This window comes from Notolepis coatsorum, assembly GCF_963971535.1.
Source record: "Notolepis coatsorum genome assembly, chromosome: 8".
In the NCBI taxonomy this organism is placed as follows: Eukaryota; Metazoa; Chordata; class Actinopteri; order Aulopiformes; family Paralepididae; genus Notolepis; species Notolepis coatsorum.
The window spans coordinates 98,397,734-98,410,973 of NC_140172.1; the positions used below are offsets into that span (position 1 = coordinate 98,397,734).

A 13,240-nucleotide genomic window follows, 5' to 3' on the forward strand; every position below is an offset into this window, starting at 1 on the left:
TTACTTGTCTATGCACCTATATTAGGGAGGTAAGAAACTTGTTCTACTAAAGAGAAATATCCCTTTAAAAGCTAGGCCTGAATAGAATGCATTCCTATCACAGTCAGAGTCAGTTACTAGTCATAAAATCTTGTCATAAATTGTATCTACCTGAAAGCTGTTCCTAAATCATATGCCCGGTTAAATTCAAGGCACCAATGGTAAAGCTCTGCTTGTAAATTTATATAGCGCTTTTTATCCAAAGCGCTTTACAATTTGTTCCTCACATTTTACCCATTCACACCGATGGCGGATGCAACTATGCAAAATCTTTTTTTATTATTTTTTTCTATCTGTTTAAACCACTGTTTGGCTACACTAATATTATAATATTATACATAAGACGTCACCATCACTTTCATACCAACCATGCCCTTATTGGATTGTTGATGAAACTGATGAGTTATATTCATTAAAGAAAGTTGATTTAATAAAAGAAAAAGACTAATTTAATAAGATTAATCACTTTATTAACACTTTAACTGCCGGAGGTTAAATTCATGATATACCATCCGTTGCCAGCTCTATTTAACATGGAGAAGTTCCCCTTCTTTGCAGGGCTATAACTTTTTAAATTCTATTGCTAGATTGCCATTATTAGGGCCCATTCAAGGTCCTATATGTATTGTTCATTGTGTAGCAACGTTAAACTTTTTCATTCACATATTCATACTAAAATATGGTCTAAAGTATAAGTATGTTTTCATCTCTTTCTGCAGCTTTCTCCAGAACGTGATTTATAGCCCCAAATGCATTATATTGATGATGAAATACAGTTTGATAGCAATCGGCGCGATATAAAAAATTCCAACTGGACGTACTTCTGGAAGTTACTACACGTCATCTGATGTTGACCGGATGGGCAAGGGGGCGTTTATAATTCCGTGGGCAGCGTTATACCATTCATCTAATGTAGGTCATATGTTCATCATAGCAGTTAGTATCGAACACGGTAATATTACACGCTAAAACTCACCCCAGTCTCCTCGGGCCGTTGGGCGATCAGCGTGGCGTAGACAGTTTTCCATTATGGGATGTCGAAATACCCGGTCCATTTCCAGGTTGTATAATAGTATATACGTCCAAATCATGTTGTTTATCGAGTTATTGGCAACGGATCGCTATGTATTGTGTCGAGCCCGAGTCCCGGGATCTATAGCGAGTGCCCGGAAATAATATGGGTGATCACCACTTCATCCACATGACTTCCTGTTGGGCGATCTGCTAGAGGATTGAGAGGAGATCAGAACTGTGTGTGAAGGCTGCAGAGGGGAAATATGATTCCGATCACAGATTTTTTAAATATTGATATCAAAGACGAGTTACGGCGTCCTAGGCAACTTGAGCATGGCTAAGAAAGACGCCTAAACACGTTTCCGGCACTTAAAGTGTTAAAATTGAGGATTTAGTTTAAAAAAAATAATTTTGAAGTAAATTTCTTTTTATAGACATTCAAAGCTTTGTTCGAATACTTCAATCGAAGCTTCGAATGTAAAAAAAAATTACATTCGGTACAGCCCTAAAATATACAGAAATCTACAGTAAATGTAATATTGAACAATGTTGTTTTAAAAGTAAAAGTTCAGGATTAATGCAGGTATCAACGGGGGGGATGCTACCTCATATCACACTATTATACCATACTAAGTTCCACCACTGCCCACTTCAGATCCACATTCAGTTAATGCAACATGACTTTCTATAGGAGGCTACAGGCCATCATTACAGCCATGTTCAGTTACGGTCTTGAGCAGCGACACTAACATAGATATTAAGAATACATCTTATGTGACACCACACAATATAGGAAATACATTTTCATGTAGCATTTAATGTGGCATTTAACACTTTGGATGCCACGCCTCCCCGTCTCAAAACATGGTTGAATGCCACCACCCACTTCAATGATAGAGCTCTCATATTTGCAAACGCATAAACTATGTCTTACATTATGGCTATGTGTCTAATCTGGCCGTCGCTTATCAATGACTTGTTTGCGGTCAACATTGTCAAAACGGATTGTTTTTTAATCGGTTCATTTCCGTTTTATACCATTTTGAAAAACTCTCGTTCTTTGGAAGGTTTCAGGAAAATATAAAGATTCTGTGATAAACGCCCTTTACTGGAATATTCTGGAATACACAAAAAACGTTGTAATTTTTCGGCCTATTTATGAATCGTTTTCAAATAAACGCTAGATTATCGATAGTATATGTGTACTTATGCACGCTATATAAGCGGGCTGAAAAATCGAATCTCTTATTTCCTGATAGCACACACACACACACATATGGCACACGCTGATATCTCTGTGAAAATAGCTCTGATTATCCCAAGACTGGTCAAATAGATTCCTTACCTCAGATCAGATGTTCTCCAAAAAGATTATTCCAATTCCTGATCGCCATTCCAAATATCGATCGTGTTTATTGATCCAGCGCTGGGTACTGGAAATATGTATTCCACGCTGTTTTGCGGCTCGGCAATGACTTGGATCCCCTCGGGTGGCTTGCCGGAGAAGTAAAATGAGGAAGCTGGATTCCCCCCCCCCAACCCCCCCCCATGTGTTTCATTCAGTCTAATCCAATGGGGTGCAGTACAACAGGGAGAGACGATAGGGGGCGGTATTTTCCCAATGGAGCTCAGAGAGAGTTTGCAGCACTAACGTGAGACTAGATTGATGAAATATGAATTCAAATCGCTAATAAAAAAAATAGCGAGATTTATCGTCGCTGGCACTCAACGCTTGGCATGAACTAACGATAAATCTCGTCGCTGGCACTCAAAGTGTGGTTTAAAAATAAGTTTGTGTTCGGACAATATTTGGAGATATCTTTTCAAATGTATCTCCAATCAACTTAAAATAAAAAGGGAGAAGCGATAATGAGAGTAAAACATTTCCATAAAACAGAACAAAAAAAAGATTTCTTGATTCAGAACAATTTTATCATGGATGAACAAAACATTCAATGTGACTGGTTGATTTGAATTTCAAATACTTTTTAAGCACCTTGTTAAAAAATTTGCTGTTTTCAAGGAATTCCAGGCCTTGACCTTTTTTTGTAAAAAAAAAAACCAAGCACTTTAAGCACTTCAAGGACTTTGTGCGAACCCTGGCAGTCTATCTAAACCAGGGCTATTCAACTAAATTGTTCAGGGGGCCACATTGTCAGAAACCCAAGGGGCCAGGGGCCGGACTGCCACGGCGCCTCCCCGTGCTATGAATATATGTACACTTGACACAACACGCAACCACATTTTCACAACTTTTATTTAACTACATTGCAAAAGTAGTATACTTTTCAAAAAAAAGTGCTTCATTTATGTGCCACATCTGCAACATCTCCTGCAGAAAGTGCTTCATTTATGACTGTGCAACAACTGCAACATCTCCTCTTCAACATTTCAATATAAAAATAAAATAAAAAACAAAAAAGTGCATGATGTGCATCTGAACATTCTAACATCAACACTTGAACAAAAAAACACATTTATAGTGCAGCTGAGCTTATGAAAAAGTGCTTCATGTCTGTGCAACAACAGCAAATCACAGCATCTTATTAGCACTTATTGTCCACTCTTAACTCTCAAACATCAGGGGGGTGGGGGGCAGACAGGCCTAGCCTACATACACACAGGGGTGTAGCTCCAGATTCTGGGCCCCATGAAAGAATTTATTTGTAGGCCCCCAGTGAATGCGAGCGTGCGTAAGCGCGCAAGCGGAATTTTGTTTGGCCATTTTTTTATAATATGGTTTTTACCTATACATTCGGATCAGCAGTTCAGCACCTGCACTGTTGGTGGGTGAGCCTAGTAAAGGATGTCGCATTGCGTTCATCTTCAATGAATGGACCAATGCAATAGTCTACCAAAGCCCCCCCTCTCTCTCTATATACACACACACACACACACACACACACACACACTTCAGAAACAAACATAGTATCAATGAGAGCATCAATTACACACGTGAGTGATGTCTAGTAAAAAAAGAAAAAAAAAATGTTGGGCCCCCCCCCCAGCCATTGGAATCATCCTAAGCTACCCCCCCCCCAGCTACGCCCCTGCATACACACATCTAATGAGAGCGATTGCACTTATTTGACTGGGCAATGGCAGAGAAAGAGGGTTCATAGGAAGTGAGGGCTACCCGCAAACAGTGATGCAAATGCTCATTTGTCAAGGGGCACGGTTGCTTGTTTTAATGGCATTCATGTGAGAGAAACTGGATTCACAGGTGTATGTTGAGCCAAACATTGTTAGCACAGATATTGCCAGCGTTTTTATTTTGGGGAATGTCTTGACATGAATACACTTTATCCAAAATGTTGTGGTGGATTCATTCTCAAGTGCCTGCTTCAGAGCAGATGATGCTTGCATGTCAATTATTTCAAGTTGCAGGAGACCTTCATCAATGTCAAGTGATGCAAGGAACTCTTGTCCTTTTGTGGAAATAGCAGCTACATTGGCAAATGGGTTGCTCACAAAATGCATCAATTCTCTGGACATGTCAAATTCATCAAATCGACTTGCAAAGTTTTCCCTCAATTTATCAATGAAATCTGTCATTAATTGAGTGACTTTTGGCTAAATTGTGCGTGTTAACGTTGACATGAAAAAAAAAAAGTAAAAAAAAAAAAAAAAAAAAAAAAAAAATTATTATCATGTAATCTTTGGCGGGCCGGTCAGAATCATCCCGCGGGCCGGATCTGGCCCGCGGGCCGCCAGTTGAATAGCCCTGATCTAAACCATGTAATTTGAGGCGGCTTCATGAGAATGACTAATTCGGTCAGAAACAGTAACACAACAGTTGCAATGTTGTGTTACTGCTGTTCTCGACATAAGCCCCAATAAGACCGTCACCAGAGCTCAGCGATGCCGCTCGCGTGAGCATATTCTCCCCGCTGGTGATCGCAGCACGGAGGGTCGCGGACCAGCCTGGCAGCATTCATTTGTAGCTATAAAGACATATTCATAATCCAACATATGTGTAAAGAAACAACATATTCCGATTGGAAGGACTCCCAGCTCCTTCCTGCTCGCGTCTCACAGGGCTGAGCTGTGCACGGCTTTAGTCTCACTCGAGTGAGGAGGAGCGGAACTTCGGAAGACCGCTGGTTCTCCAACATACAGCGGTGTGCTCTTCAGAATGTACCAGGAGAAACATTTACTGTCAGAATGGAGGTAGGTGAATTCCAATGGTTGAAGGCAATCACAGAGACAGAGAGTGTTTACTCTTGAACAGGTTCGACTTTAATAGTAAGAAGAACACAGAGTAAATTCTAAGAGAGACAAGTGCTAATAGCACAAGTGGAAAATAAGGTAAATGGGAGCTTATTGGAGGTCCAGAGTAGAACCGTCCGCGTTATCCCCGAACGCAATTAGTGAAGACCTGACAATGAACAAGCAGAAGAGAGGTATGTTACATAGACACCAAATACCAACATTCGACACACACCCCCGTGACAGCCAATCAGGAACCACCCCTAAGTGACAGCACTAATTGACAGGGAAATGACAGGTGACAAGCCCAGTGACATATGCCAGGAATGTGGGTGGTCACCGACCACCGTCGGTGTCCAGAACGTAACAGTTTACTGTACCCCACAGACATAATAAGCATATAAGCAGTGCTTACTAACGTTATTAGTTACGTTATTTCTGACCGAATTAGTCATTAATTTGTCTAGCACAGTCTCTAACAGTGTAACAGTAAGAAGCATTTTGGATAAAAGTATTCTGTACTTCTGTATGACAACAATGTATGCCTTTCAAATGTTAAATGATTAAATGATACACAGCGAAATCTACGCTCTCGCCTCTCATCCTGCTTTCGCCAACAGTGAAAGGCGAAGCGAACTCCAGCAGTAGCGCGCGGGGCGTGGCCGCGGCGGGTCACGTGCCTGTCGGGGCCAATCAGGCCTACCCCGGAAATAGGAACGGTTGCGGAACTGATACAGGCAGCCAGGCCAGCATATACATGAAACCCGGCTTATATTAGGAGGCCGGCTTATAATTGCTTAGCTCAACAGCGCACCCGGTCATTAATAGAGACCCGGTTTTTAATTGAATACCGGTTACTATTAGAGGAATTACGGTATTTAAAAAAAAATTATAATGTTTTTTTTTTTTTAAACAACAGATTTTTGCAGCAATTCTTTGTTGTTGCCGCCATCTTTAGTGTTACAGCCCCTCACACTCCAGTTCTCAGGCTGCAGCTGGTTTGAAAGCGAAAGTAAACAGGCTTCTCTGCTGGCTGTGGCTCCAGGGAAGTTGAATAGTTCTGGCTCTGCTCGTTTATTTTCTATCTTTTGGCGCTTTTCTGGTGGACTGTGACTCGCGACTGGAGACTAGCTCTTCTAGCACACATAGCCTACTGTGTACAGATGGTTTCAAACTGTATTTTAAATTAGAAATCAAACAAAATAAATGGACAAGAGAAAAATAAATCTCAATTTGGTCAGTATTGTCATTTGGACAAGCAAAGCCATTACTTTAAGTTGCAGGCAAGAAAGACAAGTCTGTCCACTGTCTCTGGTTTTAAAACTGCCCTGTTGCAGGTCACAAAAAAAAATAAAAATTATTGATATTTTTTTTATTATCGATCGATATCGATTATTAAAATATATCGCGATTATTATCGTTATCGTTGTATCGCCCAGCCCTAATGCATGTATGTAAATTTTTTTTTTAAACTACAAATATAAAAAATATTAAAATATTCTTCAGGGGTGGTGCTTCTCCCTAGCCCTTTTCGGACAATTGGACAATGCTGCAATAGCAGCTGGTAAAACGTTGGCGATTTATGGAATGACCATTGTTATGTGTCCAATATCAGAAATAAAGTAGGGGTGGGACTCGATTAAAAAAATATTATCGAATTAATTCGAGATTTTATAGTTAATTAATCTAAATGAATCACATTTTAATCGCATATCAATATTTGATGCAAAAAGCAAAATGTTTCAATTCAAATGAATTTTGGAGTGAATCAATGAATATACATTATACATACGTTTAAGCAGCAAAATCCTGTATTAGCTACTACACAGACCAACAGATAGGGATGGGTACCTTTCACATTTGAACCGATACCGATACCGGTACCGGTACCTGTGAATCGATACCGGTACCCAACGGTACCTTTTCTCGGTACTTTAGTCTCAAGAAATTTAATTTACCTATACCTGAGTCGTGAAAAAAAAATATCCAAACTTCTAGGGATGCCCCGATCACGTTTTTTGCCACCGATACCGATTACCGATCGTCGTGAGCCATATCGGCCGATACCGATCCGATACCGATCGTTTTTGATTAAAAAGAAATTAAAAATTATTTTATATAAAAAGTTTTTTTTTTTTTATAAAATATATATATTATATAATTAGACTTGTAGTTGTATTATCTGCGAGACATCGCCACCACGCAACAAGTCAAAATGCTCGCTATCTGCAAACAGCTCCACTGTCTGTGTGTACTCTAGTAGCCCTAGCTCCAAAAAGGATTCTCCGGCGCTGCAGCGGGACCCTATTGGTAACGTTATGCTTTGGTCATTTCACATTCAGCAAGCCCTCAGCTCGAATACGCATTCAATCAATGTTATAAGACATTGATATCAGGAGCTATCTGTAGCTACTGCTAGCCGGCTAGATGACGTTAAGACAACTATTTAGTTCAATCGGACATTTCGTTTTGAACCGTGAACTAACGTCAGCTAACGCGAGCTAACGCAAGCTAACGGAGATATCAACATGGGCTACTGGACTTCCTGGGGCATTTGTTGATATCCGGAGCTATCAGTAGCTAGCCGGCTAAATACCGTTAGACAATGCCTACTAAAAGTGAATAGTTGACTGGGTAATTTTGTTTAAACAGTAACGATAGCTAGGTAGCTAACGTTAGCTCAGGTCGAATGCACTATCTAGACTCAGCAGAGGAGGTCCGCCTCCGTGTTTACAAACTCTACACGGGTACGGGCGGGGCTAGGGAGGAGGAGCAGTTTGCAGGTCCTGTGCGTCTGAGACAAGCGAGTGAGATATCCACTTGATCAGTTTCCGCGATCGGCGAATATGACTAATTATCGGAATTCCCCGATCGCATATTTATACTGATTATCGGCCGATAACGATCGGGGGCCGATCGATCGGGGCATCCGTACAAACTTCAAATAACTACAATTTCGACAGTTTTCGGCTTGCCATTGCTCCGACTGCTTTGTTGTTGAATCAAGTCAAATCCTAGGTAAGCATATATTGTGCGTGTGAACGTTGACATGAAAAGAAAAAAGTTAAAAAAAAAAAAAAAAAGTCTCAAGAAATCTAATTTACCTACCTGAGTCGTGAAAAAAAAATCCAAACTTCAAATAACTACAATTTCAACAGTTTTCGGCTTGCCATTGCTCCGGCTGCTTTGTTGTTGAATCAAGTCAAATCCTAGGTAAGCATATATTGTGTGTGTGAACGTTGACATGAAAAGAAAAAAGTAAAAAAAAATAAAAATAAAAAAAGGTAAATTTTTTTTTTTTTTTTTTTTGTATTTCACTTGATTCGATACTCGGTAGTACCGACGTGTTTCGGTTCGGTACCTCAAAAGTACCGAATTCGGTACCCATCCCTACCAACAGATCAATGCAATTTTAACAAAGTGCAGCAATTTTAGGAATAATATATATAGCGCAAAGGACCTTTTCGAGGTAAAAGTAAAACGCAGTATACTTTCAAGTACATTCCAGAACAGTTGACCATTTGAAAAAAAAACTCTTGATTGACCTCAATTTCTCTTATTATAATTTTTTTTATGAACAAACCAGACTAAGAAAAAAGGTTATTTGCGATTTATTATACTTTATACTTATAGCACATGCATGAGTCTGGTCTCCTTTGAAAGGTAACATTCTTACACAATAAAGAAAAATCATCATGCGATTTAACTTTTCATTCTTTCTGTAGTTAATTAATCAAAATTAATATGATAAAGTCCCAGCCCTAAAATAAGGATTAACTGAACTGAATGGTCTTAAAAGCTGTGTGCATTTGAGGGTTACAACCAGCCCCCCCTGCTTGCTTTTGTCAGTTGCTCACCTTCTCTCTAGCCTCCTGGGGTTGGGCCCAACTCGAAAAATACAAACAGCTGTCTTCCGGTCTGTCTCACAAGAGACGAGCAACAGGTGAGACTGCTCAAATCATCTTGCAGACGCGTCTCTGACTGTATGTACCCCTCCCTCTGTTACAAGGCTGTCAAGCAGCAAACATGAAACTAACAAGTGTCCGTTTATTATCATATTTTTGCTCTGGAGAATGCAAATCCTATTAGTTTCATTTACCCTCACTATTGCACAGCACATGTCACTACACACTATTTGGCGTTTCTAATCCTACCATGACCTAAAAGAATGTGATGAGTGCAGTAATTACTTCTTAACCAGGCTGGGGACCTAGACGACCAATAAAATAAATGACATGACAGCTCCTGTTGACAGAATCCGGCTATAGGGCGACAATAATGTGGTCAAGAGGCATGGTTTCTATCTTTAGCCTTTAACTGGCGTGGTTTATTTATTCACATGGTATGAGCAGCAGTTCTAGAGTTCTCCTCTCACTGAGAGGCTGGGGGGAAAGAGGTAGAGTAGGAGGAGACATCTCTATTTATACTCGCCACCTGGTGGTGTTCTTGAGTGGCTCCGCCTAGAGTGCCCTCTAGTCGAAACAGTTATATATGCAGTTAGACAGTTACTAACAATCCTACATAGAACCTCTGACTTCAACAGCTCCAACTAGCAATTTCATGAAAATCCAAGTGTCAGAGATCTATAAGAACACAAATCCATCCATATGACATTGAACTTACAATGCAGACATTTCCAAGAACAACCCACTCCAAAATGCAAAAAAAAAAAGAGCATAACATCCGCTGAAATGTGTTGGCATTCTTTCCATAAACCCACAAAGTGAAGCCTGTTCAGAGAGTGAGTCATAACAGCAGTAGTGTTATGCTTAGTCTCAGTGTGCATGAAAATGACAGTCAGACAGGCACAGAGCTACCCCCACCCCCCGTGCCTGAACCAGCCCCTCCAGTGACTGCAGCGCTAACAAGTCCTCTCCACCGTGGTGGTACAGACAGCCGAGGCCTACTGGCAGGTTGATTTATTGCAACAACAAACATACATGGGGCCAGGTTCACAATGAGCCTTCCTGACAAGTGACATTACTGACTCCACGGACCGCGTTGCCGCTCGCGTCTTGCTTCGTGCACCGCACAGACATTTGGTCCTCTATTTAGCCAGGGACAACAAACAATGTGTGAACTTTTTTCCAAGTGGGAGGAGCGCAATAAAAACGATTTACTAATAACTAAACGTTATAGCTACTTCTGACAACCGTATACGGCGTGTCGGCGAGATGGGAACACAGTCATCATCAGACAATACCCAACATGGCCCAGAAACGAATTTAAACATGCCACAACTATAGCTAATTATCTAGGCTCAAGGCTTTGGTTATGACGATTGTAGTTACCTAGATTACTGTAATGTCCAAAAAAAATGCATGCCAGAAATGATATAACCGGCCTGGGGCCCATGCCCTAGTTGGTGTGTGTGTGTGTGTGTGTGTGCGTGCGTGTGTGTGCGTGTGTATGTGCACTAGCAAGGAAGTCTAAACAAGGGATCAGCGACTGACAGTATACACAAATACAATGTGTTAGGAGGATCAACGGGCATACTGTTGGTAAACACGTTTGTAATACAAGAGTTGCCCACAAACAAGCTTTTAAACCAGACATGACAAGTGTGCTATTAATGTTTTAGCTATAAGGTTAGGAATGCCGACAATGACAACGCAATGCAAGTGGGTAAACAGTCACACGACATGTCTAACGTTATAACCAACTATCGACGTGAGCTGCAAAACAACTACACGAGCTTGTTTGACAAGCGAGCAAGTGTCGGGCTTTCAGGTCATCACTCAGACTGTCATTGCAACATAATGTGACGTGCAGTACCGTTATTATCAATAACCAGCTAAAGGCATGATGTCAACATGTTCAGGTAGATGGCAAAGTGCTTCAAATGAACTCGTTCTGAAACATGATGGAAACACGACGGGCCATCATAAGCCTCCTCTCCTCCTGCTGTCCAGCTCCTATCAACTATCAGCTGGTTAAAAATGGCTGCTTTTCCTTTTAGTTTTAAATCTCTTACCAGACAGAATAGATTGGAATGGCAATCCTCCAAGCTGGCCCCGTTTGGTACAAAACAAGAACTCATCCTTTCACTGCGCGATCCAATAATACTCCGTCATTTCAGTTGCCGCCGGGGAAATAAAGAACAATTTTGCAGTTGTATTTCGTGATGTGCTGCCTAAGCAACGAGAATGTATTTTTTTAACATTTGGCTGAAGGATAGTTACTTAGTAGTAACAACATTCCGGTGGCAATTCCGCGTAAAATAGAGACAATGTGATCTCTCTCGACTTCTTAAAAACACAGTAAAATTTTTTTTTTTTTTTAAATTAGACAAGCGAAAATGTTCATAAAACAAAAGGGGAAAGAGAGCAAAGCAACTCTCCCTGTCCCCCTGAGCCTAAAACGGTCGTTCAAAAAAAGAATAAAAGAAAAAGAAAAAAAAAGACTAGCGTCCCGTCTACTCCTCCATCATAAAATGCAGTCTAAAAACGAAACGCATCCTTTGGAAATCTATCGAAATCCGGCATCGGCCAATGTGTTCCCATTTTTTTAAAACCATTATTCAGTCTCGGTTCCTGTTGGGTTTCCATTTGAATTCATAGATTCCTTTCTTTAATGGCGGCCACAGGGACAACTCTGCCTTCCAAAGCCTATTGGCTCATTCGTGGTCATGAGGGGTGTAATAACACAAGACTGATAGGTATGGCCGCCGGGCGAGCGCGAGTGGCGCTACTGAGCAACAGATTCTGTTACTAATGATCAAAGCTCTTCACTTGCCCACATAGTGCACCACCTAGTGCACGTGATGGTGCACTTGCAAACAAATAATATACCCGTGCATAATAGTTTAGGAGGACTCTACATCACACTGGCGGGTCTACACAATGTGAAACATTTGTTTTAAATTAACCTCACCTTAAATCAACAATTTAGGCTATATAATTATTATTATTATTATTATTATTATTATAATATAATAATCAGAATTAGATTCGATTAGATTCAAATAGGGTTGGCATCTAGATCTAATTAGAGCGCAAATGTAACAGTAAAGTGCAATAACAATATACAATATACAGGTGATTAAACTGGATATAAAATATATAAAGAGTACTACTGTGTAATAGTGCTAATCAGATGTATGTACAGTGATAAAGGTATACAGACACTATGAGTAGGTGAGGGATATCTATGTACATACATATAAATATAGTATCTACAGGTATGTAAAAAGGATTATATGCAGGTGTATTGATTGATTGAAGTTTATTTGATATGCAACAACAACAAACAAACAACAAGTACAGATATAGCCTTAAGTCATTCAAATATATAAATATATTAAAAAAAAACACAAAAAAGTCAATTTTGTCATTACATATTTGAAAAGGAGTGGCAAGAAGTATACACTTATTTAATCCCACCCCATTTTACTCAAATTATACTTTACTAATGTATAACCTGCTCTCTTTATGATCAGACTTATAATGAAAAAAATTACTTAGTTAACAAAACACACATACAGATATGATATGATATGATATGATATGATATGATATGATATGATATGATATGATATGATACATTTATTTATATTGCGCCCCTCAACCAATAGTTACATCGGCCTGGGGTGCATCCCGGGAGAGAAAGAGAAACAAAAAGACAGGAACAATACGAAAACAGAAAAAAATACATGCAGTCCAACCAAGCAGATAGAGAACAGACAGACATAATACACCACACATACAACAATACAAAAAACTAGCTCATGGAATTGTTTATGGCGAAAAGGTGGGTTTTGAGCATGGCCTTAAAGGTATCTCAAAGAACACCTACGGGAGACTGCAATTCGAAACTGGCCCCTGCAAATGTCCTAACCCAACCCCCTCCAATGTACAGTAAATGACCAAGTATGGCTTTGTCAATATTCCAATATACAGTGTACAGTGTCCCCACCCACCCACCCCCTACCCATGTATTGAGCTGTACTGTATGTACCCATTCTGCAATCTGTTAATAA

At 40.1% G+C, this 13,240-nt stretch overlaps 1 protein-coding gene across 2 annotated transcripts in view; it reads right to left on the reverse strand.

The window, feature by feature from the left end:
• The window catches only part of med13a (mediator complex subunit 13a), a 211,346-nt gene extending 199,530 nt beyond the window's left edge, over positions 1 to 11,816 (reverse strand). For both annotated transcript variants that reach the window (XR_014619986.1, XM_084319688.1), the window contains exon 1: positions 11,237 to 11,816. Coding sequence is in view for 1 of the 2 variants with exons in the window: in XM_084319688.1 (XP_084175814.1) it covers positions 11,237 to 11,302 (66 nt within the window). In the remaining variant the exon portion in view is untranslated. The remainder of the gene's footprint in view (positions 1 to 11,236) is intronic.
• Between the last annotated feature and the right edge of the window lie 1,424 nt (positions 11,817 to 13,240).